At 36.4% G+C, this 14,998-nt stretch overlaps 2 protein-coding genes across 2 annotated transcripts; one reads left to right on the top strand and one right to left on the bottom strand.

Annotated features, from left to right (window-relative positions):
• Positions 1-2,034: 2,034 nt before the first annotated feature.
• On the bottom strand, positions 2,035-3,050 carry LOC132182357 (ethylene-responsive transcription factor ERF011-like). The gene has a single exon (XM_059595586.2). It carries the CDS (start codon positions 2,823-2,825, stop codon positions 2,271-2,273), a length of 555 nt encoding a protein of 184 aa, XP_059451569.1. The 5' UTR covers positions 2,826-3,050; the 3' UTR covers positions 2,035-2,270.
• A 10,820-nt stretch (positions 3,051-13,870) lies between these two features.
• LOC148585760 (uncharacterized) lies at positions 13,871-14,356 on the top strand. The gene has a single exon (XM_088516738.1). The coding sequence runs from the start codon at positions 13,871-13,873 to the stop codon at positions 14,354-14,356; it is 486 nt and encodes a 161-aa protein (XP_088372864.1).
• Positions 14,357-14,998: the final 642 nt, after the last annotated feature.

The following is a 14,998-nucleotide window of genomic DNA, read 5'->3' as shown; positions in this document are numbered from 1 at the left end:
CGTTGGTGGGCCACTCATAGTCGGATGGCGTGGAGCTATGTAATTAAATTCTTGAGCTAACATCTGACTTGGTTGTGGTGGAAACTACCGGTATTCAAACAGGTAAGCTAGGAGAGCATCAATATGTCCTTGCAATGTCAATTTAGGAAGGTGGAAGAGTTGAAAAGGAGTGGGTTTGGTTCTTTATTGCCATGTCGATTATTGTTCGGAGATGTGGTTGAGGACATGAATATCAGGGGTTTACCATACCCAGTGGCCATAGAGAAAATGCACAATGTATGAAATGATTGTGTGTCCATTGAGATAATCTCTTGTTTCTTCTTTAATTACAAACAAATAATAATCATGTTGTAGTGCAACCACGTGAAAGCTACATTTGTTGATTGAAAGGGAAATATTGTAAGATGAAATGGGTCAAAAAGCAACGCACGGATGGTGGGGGTGGTAATGGCGCATCTAATCACTGTTTTTTATTACTTTTTCTTGGAAGTAAATCAATCCGCCCTCCCAACTCCTATCTAACCCGGAGAGCTTGTCGATTCCGTTTTTTAATCACTCCAATGAGATCTTTTTTGATAATTTTTTCTCGTCTTCCGGGTTAGATAGGAGTTGGGAGGGCGGATTGATTTACTTCCAAGAAAAAGTTATAAAAAAACTAACCCGGAGAGTTTGTCGATTTCGTTTTTTAATCACTCCAATGAGATCTTTTTTGATAATTTTTTCTCGTCTTCTTTTGCTCAACGCGGATTGGTCTCTCTTCTTCTCCTCTTTCCTCCTCCTTTTATTTTTAAATTTTTTAAATTTTTAATTTTAATTTTAATTTTTTAATTTTATTTTTGTCTACAATTTGAAAGTCAGATTTACTGCGCTCAGCTCTTCCGCACCACCCAAGCATCGTTCCTTCGGCATCAATGACGTCCAAAAGCTTCTGTTGGCAACTCCGGCTAGAATGCATGCTCAACATGCGCTGCCACTTTCACCATTTGTTTTTGGTCCACTCGTTAGATTATTGGCTTCTCCCTTACTTCTTCACTGGATCTCTTGAGCTGGTACCTTATTTTTGCCTTTGGAAAACCCTAGATCTGGTTATAGTTTCTATTTTGGTGCCCACCAAGTTTTTTTTTGCCGGATACCTTCAATAGCTCCCATCCAACAAATTTCAGTACTTTTTTCCTTGCTATAATTGTTGCTGTGTAGGACCATTTAAAAATATTTCTTCTTTAAACCGCCCCTTGTGGCGGTCCTAGTTGATCAAATAGGTTTGGTCATTTATTTGACTAATTTTTTGCACTGATTTTTTATTATTTTTGGCTCTTGTTTGGGTTACCAACCATTATCAGATTTTGTTTGTTGTACTTTTTCTTTCACTTCCCCCTTAATTGATTAGAAAAAATAAAAATAAAAAATCAACCCCTACCAATAGTTTTTGCACTGTCGATCTTCGTTTTAAGAAATGAATACAAAATGCTGCCGCTCACACTTTACTAAATGTTAACATCATCATCTTAATAAAACTTATCATATGTCTAAAAAGAAGTTACTCTCCGCTAATTGTGGACTAATCCCTTTGTCCTCTTCTGGGAAACGCATAGAAATCGTCAACCAAACGTGGATAACAGCTAAAACCTCAAGTCAAAAAAAAAAAACCTCTCATCAGATCTCCGCTAATTTAACCAGAAATTTTTGCGATTTGACCTCAAGATGGGGCAGATACAATACATCCATATCTATTGGATCTCAATTGACAAATCCCACCGACCACGCTGCCCTCGTCATCATCATCATGCACCGTCACCATTCACCACCACACCATTTTCTCCCTCCCCCCACTCTTTCTCTCTCACTCTCCTAATCACTAATCAGAACCCAAAAAAAAAAAAAAAAACCTACTCTTCAAATCTTATCACTTTAGTAGTTATAACTTTAGTGGTTAGCGTCGCCCTTTGCGCCCAACTGCTATTTCCCATTTCCCATTTCGTTCCTCCACGCCATTAAAAAATAAAGAGAAAAAAAAAAATCAGAAAAATTAGGAAATATTCTGATAATAATATTACATTTACAATTTTTACAGGGCCAAAATTTCTTTGATTAAAAACAAAGAAAGAAAAATAAAAATAGGGCTAATGAAAAAGGTACAGTACACTACAAACAGAGGGCCTCATCATTTCTTCAGCCGTCACTCCCATACCTCCATGGCGCGCACGTTAGCGCCACCCCCACAAATCCACATAAAAAAGAAAAGCAGTAGACTTTCCAATTCCAGTTTTCCACTAATTCCTCTCATCCCACTCCGACTCCGAGTTCTCCGGTTCGGGCACCTTATTCAAGTCGACCCGCTCCACCAACCCGCCACAAGACTCGAACTCGCTCGTCGCCGGCGATACATGCCGAAGTTGATGTTGATGATGATGGTGATGGTGGTGGTGGTGGTGATGCGGATGATGCAGAGCCGTCTCGAGCGCGTCGACTCTAGCGCCCACCTCGGTCGCCTTTTTCCTTATGAAAGCCGCGGACATGTTCTCCCCAAGCGCCGCGCCACCGGCAACTTCGGCTGCCAAAACCTCTGGGAAGTTGAGCCGAGCCGAGGGTCCCCTCAAGTAGAAAACGGCGGTGTCGTAAGCGCGCGCCGCCGCCACGGGGGTGGAGTAGGAACCGAGCCAAATCCTTGAACGCTTGTTTGGCTCTCTAATCTCAGCCACCCACTTCCCCCACTTCCTCATCCTTATCCCCTTGTAGGGTCTCTCGCAGATCTCAACCCCTCTCTTCCTCCTATTCTCCTCTCGCTCTCCTCCTCCTCCCCCTCCTCCTCCTTCACCACCTTCCATCTCTCTGGAAAAAAACTAAAAAAAAAAAAACCTAAAAAACCCCTTTTCTTCTCTCTCTCTCTCTCTCTGGATTATAGAGGGGGCGAGCAAATAATCCTCTTCATCAAAATACTAGAATTTCAACGAGTAGAAGAAAAAACCCAGTGCGGTTTTTGAGAGAGATGGGGCCTGGAGGGGGTGGGGGGTTCTTTGTTTCTACTACTACTACTTGGCCACTCAGCTTGTCATCTGGGTAAGCGTCCACGTTGGTTTTCTTTCAAAGGCAAACAATTTTTTTTTTTTTTAATAAAAAAAAAGGGTACTGACCAAATTCACCGACAAATCTTTCTCTGCTTTTCCTTTGTTTTTGTAATGGTTATCCGAGGCCGTAACATTGAAAAAAAAAAAACAGTTTGTAGTTCTAGTTGTAGACGTAGATGCTCTGCCTATAATTATAAAAGATGGGGTATATATATATATATATATATATAGTCAAAAGGAATAATATAATTGCATCTGAGTGGGTTTTGTTTGGGCTCCGTTTGGCAAATGGGAAAAAAGGATTTTGGGATTTCTTTTTTTAATTATTTTTTATTTAGTATAATACTTAAATAATCAATTGCGAAAATAATACGCTCAGATGGGATTGGTGGTGCTAGCTACCATTTATATCACTTGTTTGTTTGTTTGTTTTTTATTTTTTATTTTTTGTGTCTTTGTTATTTATATATAATTTTCGGAGGGGGCAAAGGGGTAGGTCGGTGGTCGGTGGATAGATACCGTTAGGAATTGACTTTCCCTCCACGCAATTAACGATATAATACATTATCAGTTTTGTCCTTGTTAAACCTTCCTTTGACATGACCGATTTAGGGTCAGTTTTGGCATTTCATGTTTTTTGTGGCCCACTTAGTCAAGTTGGGGGTGCCCTGCTTATCATATTAGAGGGCGGCGTAATTATTTATATATACAGCACCATTTTTTTGGGTGGAAACTGAGAAATATACATCTCTTTGATGAGGTTAAAAGATTATTACCCGGTCGTTTCACCTATAAATATCTCTCTTTTCGGTGCTTATAAAATTCTTGCTCGGAAATTAAAAAAGAAAATATACGCTCCAAAATTAGGGGTATTAATTCGTGTTTGTGTGTCAAGTTCAACTCGTATCAAAGTTTATATATAAGATTATATAAGTCAACCTTAACTTGGTCCACTTAATTAAACGGGTCAAACATTTCAATCAAAAACCTTTAATTTTACACGAAAAATGTTAGAAGTACCAAATTTTTTACCAAAAGATGGATTAATGGATACAAAGATGATGTGAAGCTTATTCATTGGTACCCGTAACATTTATCTTTATTAAATGTTTTGATAATTTCTAATGAAAAAGCTCCACATCATTTTAGTACTCACCTCTTGGTAAAAGATTTGGTACTCCTAGCATTTTTTGTGTGGAGTACGAAGGTCATGTCAAAAATTTCCATAAATGATGTCGCGTGTCAAATTCGACTCGTGTCGAGCCATGAGTATAAGAATAGAAAGCGACTTGGGTGCACCTTTAGCACGAAAGTCACATTTTGTGCCACCAATAAGAAGCTAATACATCAGCCAATTTAATTAGACTTATATTTAAAATAAAAACTCAACCACACCGGATTATACTCTAGATAAAATAAAAAATTAATTTTAAAAAAAATAACAAGCAAAAAAAACAAACAAGATTGAAGGGGTGGCTGGTTGGCCACCCCTCGCCCACTTTGGGTGGCTGGCCGCCACACCTAGGCCTAGGGGTGGGCGTGCGGCCACTCCCATGGCCTGGGGGTGGCCGGCGAGCCACCCCCATGAGCTGGGAGTGGCGGCCAGCCATCCCAAATCCGGATCTGGGGTAGTCGGCGAGCCACCCACAGGCCATGGGAGTGGCCACGCCGCCACCCCTAGGACTTGGGGTGGCTGCCAGCCACACCTTCAATTCTTTTTTAAAAAAACAATTTTTTATTTATAAATAATTAATTTTTTATTTCATATGTGATATAATCTAGTGTAGTTAAGCTTTTTTTTAAAAAAAAAAAAAAAAAAAAAAAAAAAAAACTTAAGTTTGGTAAGTTTGGCTTAAGTGTCAACTTCTGATTGGTTGTACAAAACTCACATTTTGTGCAACCTCCCTAAATAAGTTATTCTCATAAGGATATTTATGTTAAGGACAAAAATTTCCTTTAAACCAGTGTGGAGGAAATATCCTACAACCCACTTAAAATAGTGCTAAGTGTCTATAAGCATTTAAAATGCATACTAAATTCTTAAGGTCATTAATTGCAGTTTACTAACTTAGACTAACGTTTTAAATGTTTATAGACACTTGACACTATTTTAAATGGATTGAAGAATATTTCCTCCAAACTCGTTTGGATAAAATTTATGTTCATATGTTAACTTTAACCCAATCTATTTAATTAAATAAGTCAGACTCATCAATATTAACTTTTTAATTTTGTATTAAGTTCATATCAAATTAATAAATCCTGCCAAAAATTGTTGGCCTCAAAATACAAAGAAGCATCTTTCTATAACAAAACAACAAGAGAAAGTACACTTTTCTTGCAAAGAAACGTGTTGGGAAGAAGGATGAATTTCCATACCTAATATATATATATATATATATATATATATATATATAAGAGCTATTAGGTACGGGAATAAAGGGTAATGAATGTTGTGAGGGGTTGTGATTGTTCCTTTATGTTTATATTGATAATGGGATTATGATGTTGATTATGGGATTTATAAGCTCTCATTTTTATTTATAGTGCTTGAAATGGACTAATTTTACTATTTTTTTAGAAACTATTCAATTAAAGTGGCAGTCTAATCATTACAACAATGATTATTATTACAAATTCGCCGGTGGCAGAGTCGACGTTTAATGAGACAGAGGTGCCATTGTGAATTTTAATTTTATATAATAAAGTTTTAAGGTCTACGCTAGCTGTTATCATAATAATTATAAAAAAAAAGTTCATTTGTTAATTTTAGGATCCACATTTGATGCAAGATAGATGTAGGTATAGGAAACACTGAATCTTGGTTAATTAGAAGGTTATGGAGCCTAAAGATAATATTAGAATATTTATTAAGGTCTTGTTTGTTTAAGTGTAAAATGTATTTTTGTTAAAAAATCATTTCAGCTTAATAGTTTTTCGGAGTTTGACTTGTATGAAAAATTAATAAATATTACTTATATTTTTATGCAATCTAAAGAGTTAACGAGGAAGACAAAGACAACAAAGATGAGTTGCGGAATAAGAAAGTATTTGACAATAGAAGGTTTTCGGCGGTGAGATTGAGATGAAGTGCAATTGTCGCCTTTGTTGCTTGCAATTTGGGCAGGCAATTATGAGAGAGCCCTTGTGGCGCTTCTCTTTTTCAGGCACGTGTTCAAGTAGCCCAAGATCTGCTCAAGCAAGTAAGCCCCATAAGGATCTTCTCACTATAACCCACTTGGAAGTGCGGGAGAGCATCAGAAAATCTGTTATGCACATAAGAAACGTAAACCATTTTAAGCTTTATCAATGTTATTTTTCTTGATTAACTGAAAACATTTTTAAACTGACTAATATTTTATGTTGCACTAGACACTCAAAAATAAGATTTTTTTTTTTTTACTAAAAAATGGGAAACAAATGGGTCTTAGATGATTAAATATACTTAAGTTTTTAGAATAAATAATTCTTTAACATAATAGCAGAGCATAGGGGTGGCAATTCGGGTAATCGGGTAGACCCGATTAAGACCCGCTAAGACCCGCGACCCGATTACCCAAGACACGAACACGACCCGTTTAACTAATCGGGTTAACGGGTCTGACACGATTATAACACGGAAAATACCCGGGTAACCCGACACGACCCATTTAACATTACCGGGTAAAATCGGGTAAACAAGACCCGACACGACACGACCCGACACATGCGTCAAACAGGTAATCTAACCCGACCCGACCCGACCCGACATGGAAAAATATGTAGAAAAGGCTAAAAAGCCATTTGGGCAATCAACGATTCAACATTCTTCTCTTTTGTTGAGCATTAGATGATTTAGATCTTAAAGGAATTAAATAGAATTGAAAATGAAATGGAAAAAAATGTGCAAGAACCAGGAAGGACCAAAATGGCAAAATATAGAGAACTAAGAAGCATGGACCCTTAGGCATTCTGAGCTGGTGGATGCAGGGGAGCCGAGAGGGAGTGGGAGAGGGGAGAGAGAGGCGTCGCCGGTGGGGGGGGTGGCGGCTGGCGGCTGGCGATTGGTGGGGTAGTACCGTAGTGGGCTCGTGAGGCCGTGAGTCGTGACCTTGAGGGTGAGCGATTGAGCGGCTGCGTGAGTGTCTGAGAGGGAGAACTGGAGAAGAAGTGTTTAGCTGTTTAGGGTTTCACTTTCACTTGTTACTTGTTAGTTTTTTATTCACTAAATCACTGATTCTTAGTTCTCACTTCTTACTTCATAGTTCTAAGTTTCTAACCGGGTTGGGCTTATGCTTGGCAGCTTGGGCCTTGGGTTGGGGTTTTTACTTTTTACCTTTCTTCTTCTTCTTCTTCTTTTTTTTTTTTTTTTTTTTTTTAAAAAAAAAAAATTTAAATAAGTTAACGGGTCTGGCGGGTCACCCGAGACCCGCCGACCCGCCAGATCCGTTAACTTAAACGTGTCTGGCGGGTCGACCCGCGGACCCGCTGGGTCGACCCGCCAGACACGAATTTATCCGGGTCTTAATCGGGTCTACCCGATTAAGACCCGAACCCGATAAGTCCAAACCCATTACCTGCTAACTTCGTGTCGTGTTCGTGTCGGATTCGCGGGTCGTGTCCAAATTGCCGGCCCTAGCAGAGCATTCAAAATTTTTTTTTTCTGTAATTCATCTTTAATTTCAGTTAAAGATTCTACTTTATGGATTTCATTTGTTAAAGGAAAGCTAACCCACATGATGTGATGATGAACGTTTAAATATTAATAAAATGATTTAATACATTTTTTTTTAATTTATTTAAAATTTTGAAAAATTATAATTTAATAAATAGAAATGTTTTTGTCTTTTGATATCGAGCTCTCTATTTTTTTGACAGAGTTTTCTTCCAAGCTGGGTTGGAGGAACTTCCTTCAACCCGGCCTATAAAAATGACATATGTTCATTTTTTAATAACATGTGACATGCACATGAGTTTTTAATATTATTTATTCTAACTATGTCCATACTATTAAAGAAACATGTCCATCTCACATGTTCAAATAACACATGTCATTTTTATAGACAAAGTTTGAAGAAGTTCCTTCAACCCAGTTTGAAGAAAAACTCTGTCTAGCGTAAAATGGTTTACGATTCTTGTGTGCATAACAAATTTTCCACAGCTCACCCACTCCTCCAAGTGGGCAATAGTGATTATGGGGCCTATTTACCGAAACAGATCTTCAGCTACCTGAACGCATGATGGAAAGGAAAGCCACACAAAAGTTCTCTCTGTCTGTCTAAATTGCAAGCAATGTGAGCAGACAATTGTAATTAATCTCAATCTCATCCTGGAAAGCCTTTTGTTCTTAAATACTCTCTTCCTCTACAACTCCTCTTTGTTGTTTCTCTGTCTTCCTCATAGCTCCTCAGATTATATAAACATATAAAAAATATTTAGTAATTTTTCATATGAGCCGAAAAAGTATTAAACCGAAATCATTTCTCGATAGAAAAAATTTTATACTTAAACAAACATGGCCTTAATAAATATTCTAACACCATCTTTAGTCTCAAGGAAAGTTCTAACCCGCATAGAAATTCTTTGATCCATAGGGGGCATTTTGGCCACCCAAGCCAACTAAAACGTGCTTTAAGGAGGAAAATAGGGAGCTCGACAGCAAAAGACAAAAGCATTTATATTTATTAAATTATCATTTTTCAAAATTTTCAATAAATTAAAAAAATATGTATTAAATCATTTTATTAATATTCAAACATTTATTCATCACATCTGGGTTAGAAATTTCCTTCAATAAATGAAATCTATAACGTAGGTAGAATCTTTAACTGAAATAAAAGATGAATTATAGAAAAAATTTGAATGCTCTGATATCATGTTAGATAATTCTTTATTCTAAACACTTAAGTTGCTAAAATAGTATATTTAATCATTTAAGACCCATTTGTTTCCGATTTTTTAGGAAAAAAAAAAAAAAGAGTTTTTCTTATTTTTGAATGTTTGGTGCGGCGTAAAATATTAGTCAATTTCAAAATGTTTTTAGTTGACCAAGAAAAATAACATTAATAGAGCATAAAATGATTTATGATTCTTATGTGCATAACAGATTTTTCGCTACTTTCCCGCACCTCTAGGTGGGCAATAGTGATAATGGGGCCTATTTGCCGGAACAAATCTTGGGCCACCTAAACACCTGCCGTGAAAGGAAAGCCTTACAAGTGATCTCTCATAATTGTATGTCCAAATTGCAAGCAATATAAACAGACAATTGCATTTGATCTCAATCTCACCGTCGAAAGCCTTTTATCCCTAAATTCTCTCTTCCTATGCAACTCATGTTTGTTGTTTCTCTGTCTTCCTCATAGCTCCTCAAATTATATATATAAAAAAAAAAAAATTATTAATTTTTCATACGAGCCAAACGCCGAAATAGTATTAAGCCGAAATAATTTCTCGATAGAAAACATTTTATACCGAAAGAGACCTGGCCTTAATAAATATTCTTGCACCATGTTTAGTCTCAAGGAAAGTTCTAACCCACATGGAAATTCTTTGATCCATAGGGGGGATTTTCGCCATTCGAGCCAATTAATACGTGCGTTGAGGACAAAAAATAGGGAGCTCGACCACAAAAGACAAAAACATTTCTATGTATTAAATTATCATTTTTAAAAATTTTAAATAAATTAAAAGAATATGTATTAAATCATTTTATTAATATTTAAACATTTATCATCACACATGGGTTAGAACTTTCCTTTAATAAATGAAATCCATAACGTAGAATCTTTAATTGAAATAAAAGATGAATTACAAAAAAAAAAAAAAAAAAAAATTGAATGCCTTGATATCATGTTGAATAATTATTTATTCTAAAAACTTAAGTTGCTAAAAATAGTATATTTAATCATTTAAGACCCTTTCTTTTCCGATTTTTTAGAAAGAAAAAAAAAAGGTTTTTCTTATTTTTGAGTGTTTACTGGGGCGTAAACTATTAGTCAATTTGAAAAATGTTTTTTTAGTTGACCAAGAAAAATATCATTGATAAAGCGTAAAATGGTTTACGATTCTTATGTGCATAACAGATTTTCCGCTGCTTTCCCGTACCTCCAGGTGGGCAATTGTGATAATGGGGCGTACTTGCCAGAACATATCTTGGAATACCTGAACACCTGCTTGGAAAGGAAAGCCCCACAAGTGCTTTCTCATAATCGTCTCTCCAAATTGCAAGATAAGCTGACAATTGCACTTGATCTCAATCTCATCCTCAAAAGCCTTTATTCTTAAATACTCTATTCTTACCCAACTCCTCTTTGCTTTTTTCTTTGTATTCCTCATTGCTCCTCATATTATATAAAAATATAAAAAATATTTATTAATTTTTCATACGAGCCAAACGCCAAAAAGTATTAAGTTGAAATAATTTATCGATAGAAAACATTTTATACCGAAACAAACATGGCCTTAATAAATATTTTGACACCATCTTTAGTCTCAAGGAAAGTTCTAACCCACATGGAAATTCTTTGATCCATAGCTGATTTTGACCATCCGAGCCAACTAATACCTACGTTGAAGAGAAAAAATAGGAAGAAAGTTTCTACAACTCAGTTTGGAGGAAAACTATGTCCTTTTATGCTTTATGAATGTTATTATTATTATTATTATTTTTGTCAACTATAAACATTTTAAAATTGACTAATATTTTACACCTCACCAAACACTCAAAAAAACTAAAAATAAAAAACTTTTTTTTTTCTTTTTTTTTTTCTAAAAAATCATAAACAAATGGGTCCTATATGATTAAATATACTATTTTTAGCTGCTTAAGTTTTTAGAATAAATAATTATTTAACATGATATCAGAGCATTCAAATTTTTTTCTTTCCGTAATTCATCTTTAATTTCATTTAAAGAATCTTCGTTATGGATTTCATTTATTAAAGGAAATTTCTAACCCACATTTGATGATAAATGTTTAAATATTAATTAAATGATTTAATATATATTTTTTAATTTATTTAAAGGGTAAATATATTATAAATCCCTGAGTCAACCTGCTAAAAATGTAAAATCCATAAGTTTTTTTTTTTTTTTTTTTTTTTTTTTTTTTTTAGGGATAAATGCAAAATTAGTCCATCTGGTTTGCCTAATTTACAAATCACTCCCTGTGGTTTAAAAAATAATTTATAAGTCCCTACGGTAGGCCAAATAACATTTTACTCCCTGAACTCATTTTTCGTTAAATGACTTAACGGAAACTGTTACATTACCACATCACACCCAATAAAAATAAGACATGTGTTCTTTTTTATTTATGCTTTTAAAAAATGACAAATAAGCTTTTTCACCTCATTTTGAGGCTCCAACACACACTCCACGTCAAATTAAATAAACCTAATCCCTCTAAGTTCCTTGTGCCGCCGTTGTCTTCATCTTCCCCAACGATTCTTGCCGTCGTATTCATCTTCGTCTTCATGCTGTCATATTCATCTTCCCCATTGATTCTTGCGTCCATCTCCAGGTGAGCTGTTAGGTTTCATAGTAAGACTGAAATCAAGGTGAAAATAAAAAAAACGAAAGTAAAAAAGCTCCAAAGCAAGGTGGCTTACCGTTGTGACATTTTCGGCGATTCTTTGACTACGATTTCAGTTGTACTATGAAACCCAACTGCTCACCAGGAGATGGACGCAAGAATCGTTGGGGAAGATGAAGACGACAGCAGAACAAGAGATATAGAGGGATTATATTTATTTAATTTGATATGCAATGTGTGTTGGAGCCTCAAAATGACGTGGAAAAACTTATTTGTCATTTTTTAAAAGCATAAATAAAAAAGAACATATGTCTTATTTTTATTCGGTGTAATGTGGCAATGTAACGGTTTCCCTTAAGTCATTTAACGGAAAATAAGTTCATGGAGTAAAATATTATTTTGGCCTACCCTAGGGACCTATAAATTATTTTTTCAACCATAGGGAGTGATTTGTAAATTAGGCCAACCACATGGACCAATTTTGCATTTATTATTTTTATTTATTTTTTATTTTTATAGATTTTTTACTCCCTACGTTAATCAAAATGCTAAATAAATCTCCACCGTTAAATTTGTGTAACGCCTATTAGTTTCAATCAAAACACATCGTTTTGCAACATCAACATAATAATTTTTTTAAATTTAATTTAAAAATTAAATTAAAAAAAATGAAGGGGTGGCCAACGGTGGGGCTACCACCCCTGGCCACCCCCATCCCTTATGGGGTGACCGCAAGCCACCCCAGTGGTGGGCAAGGGGTGGTTGGCCCACCCCTAGGGTTTGGGGGCGGCTTGTGGCCACCCCCTGGTTGGCCCACCCCTTGCCCAACCCATTGGGGTTGAGGGGTGGCAGCCACACTGCTGGCCACCCCTTCAATTTTTTTTTTTTTTTTTTTAGATTTAATTTTTAAATTAAATTAATAAAAAGTTATTATACTGATGTGGAAAAATGGTGCGTTTTGATTAGGACTAATAAGCGTTACATAAATTTAACAGTAGAGATTTATTTGGCATTTTAATTAATATAGGGAGTAAAAAATCTAAAAAAAAAAAAAAAAAGTTATAGATTTTACAGTTTTGGGTGGTTGACTCAGAGATTTATAATATATTTACCCTTATTTAAAATTTTGAAAAATGTTAATTTAATAAGTAGAACTGTCGAGCTCCCTGTTTTCGTCCTTAACGCACGTTTTAGTTGGCTTGGGTGGCCAAAATTCCCCCTATGGATCAAAGAATTTCCATGTGGGTTAGAACTTTGTTTGAGACTAAAGATGGTGTCAAAATATTTATTAAGGCCATGTTTGTTTCAGTATAAAACTTTTTCTATCGAGAAATTATTTCAGCTTAATAATTTTTTGGCGTTTGGCTCGTATGAAAAATATATATATATATATATAATCTGAGAAGTGATGAGGAAGATTGAGAAACAACAAAGAGGAGTTTGTGCAGGAAGAGACTATTTAAGAATAAGAGGCTTTCGGGGATGAGATTGAGATTATGTGTAATTGTCTGCTCATATTGTTTGCATTTGGATAGACAATTGTGAGAGAGCACTTGTGGGGCTTTCCTTTCCAGGCAGGTGTTCAGGTAGCCCAAGAGCCTCTGCAATTTTAGAATCTCCCTGTCGAATGGCCTGTTCTCCCCGGTCAGAATAGGTAGTTAAATTCCTTCCCTTAGATCTGCTCCGGCAAGTGGGCCCCATAATTACTATTGCCCACATGGAGGTGTGGGAGAGTGGTGGAAAATCTATTATGCACACAACAATCATTAACCAATTTACGCTTTATGATTTTTTTTTTTGTCAACTGAAAACATTTTCAAATTGACTAATATTTTACACCCCGCCAAACACTCAAAAAACATTTTTTTTTTCTAAAAAATTGGAAACAAATGGGTCCTAAATGATTAAATATATTATTTTTAGTAGCTTAAGTTTTTAGAATAAATGGTTATTTAACATGATATCAGAGCGGGTTATTCTCTCTAGGAACCCTAAAACCTAGAGGAGAAGAAGATGGTTTCTACATATCAACTACAGATCGGGTAGAGTGATTTTTGACGGTGACAGAAAGTTTTCTCGCTAGGATTGTCTTGTGATGGCGGAAGACCTTACAAAACTCTAGAAGAATTTCTCCTTGCCTGAGGAGGAAAGTCTGGAACTGGAAGTGCTGAATCAAACCGTGAAGGGTGGTGTAAATCGAGGCCAATCCTATTTGATAGGGAAGCTGTTTGTGGAACAGATCATAAGCAAGGAATTCATCCAAACCACATTGATAAGAGGATGGAAACCAATGGGTACCCTCTATTTCAATGTTCAAGAAAGTAATTTGTTCTTGATGGAGTTTGAGCATGAGTGGGAGAAGTACCGAGTCCTAGAAGGTAGACCTAGGGTTTTTGAGGGGAGCTTTTTCTTAGTGGAGGTTTTTGATGGCATTGCATCGCTGTCAAAGATTGCTTTTGAAAAGGTGGCATTTTGGGTTCGTATGTTTAACCTCCCCTTGTCATGCATGAGCAAGGAGGTTGGAATGCAGATTGGATCTTCCATTGGGACTGTGGAGGAGGTAGATACAGATAAAGATGGTGTGAAGCGAGGAGAATTCCTAAGGGTACGGGTAAAAATTGACCTGCAAAAACCGTTATCGAGAGGAAAAATCCTGAAGATACAAGGACAATCAGTCTGTGTGGTCTTTCAGTATGAGAGGCTAACACGATTCTATTTTCATAGTGGTGTAATTTGCCATGGAAGCAAGGGATGTAGTGGTAGAAGAGGATCATAGACGAATGGCTCTGGTCCACAATTTGGACCCTGGATGTGAGTCCCTTCACCCACCACGCAACGGGAGGTAGGGAGAGGAAGGTATGGAGAGATGAAGGGGAGAGTTTTCAATAACTCCCCAAACCCCATGGTGTATGGAAGGAAACCTGGCCATCGGAGTAGGACTGATGAACGGGAGGTAACGGAAGGAGACATCGAAGGAGGCAGTGGAAAAGCAAGCGAGGAAGAGGAAGAGGTGGAGAGGAGTTCTAGTGGAGCTGAACAAAAGACAAACACGCCAAGCCAAAAAGGGAAATAATAGATGGGAAAGGCAAGTCAAAGAAAATAATATGATCAGGCACAGAATCATGGAAGTTACGGGAACCTCCAATGGAGACAAAAACGCTCAAGTGTTTCTGTGCAACAAATGGAAACGGAGAATCAGAGTGAGGAATCCTGTAAAAAGGGAAACTGTATCTTTTTTGATTATTTTGAGAAAGGAAGGGAGGGAGGTTTTATGGGAATGACTTTTACTACTATGAGAAAGGAAAATACGGAGGGGACAGAAATTTTCAAGGCTTTGCATTTAGTGGAGGATATAGTGGGACCAATGGAAAAATGCCATGTGGCAGCTAACTCAAAAAATGTGTAGCAGGGGACTTTG

This window comes from Corylus avellana, chromosome 5 (assembly GCF_965113065.1).
Source record: "Corylus avellana chromosome 5, dhCorAvel1.hap1.2, whole genome shotgun sequence".
NCBI classification, from domain to species: domain Eukaryota; kingdom Viridiplantae; phylum Streptophyta; class Magnoliopsida; order Fagales; family Betulaceae; genus Corylus; species Corylus avellana.
Note: the sequence above shows the minus strand (reverse complement) of the source record. Positions and strands in the feature narration are given on the sequence as shown.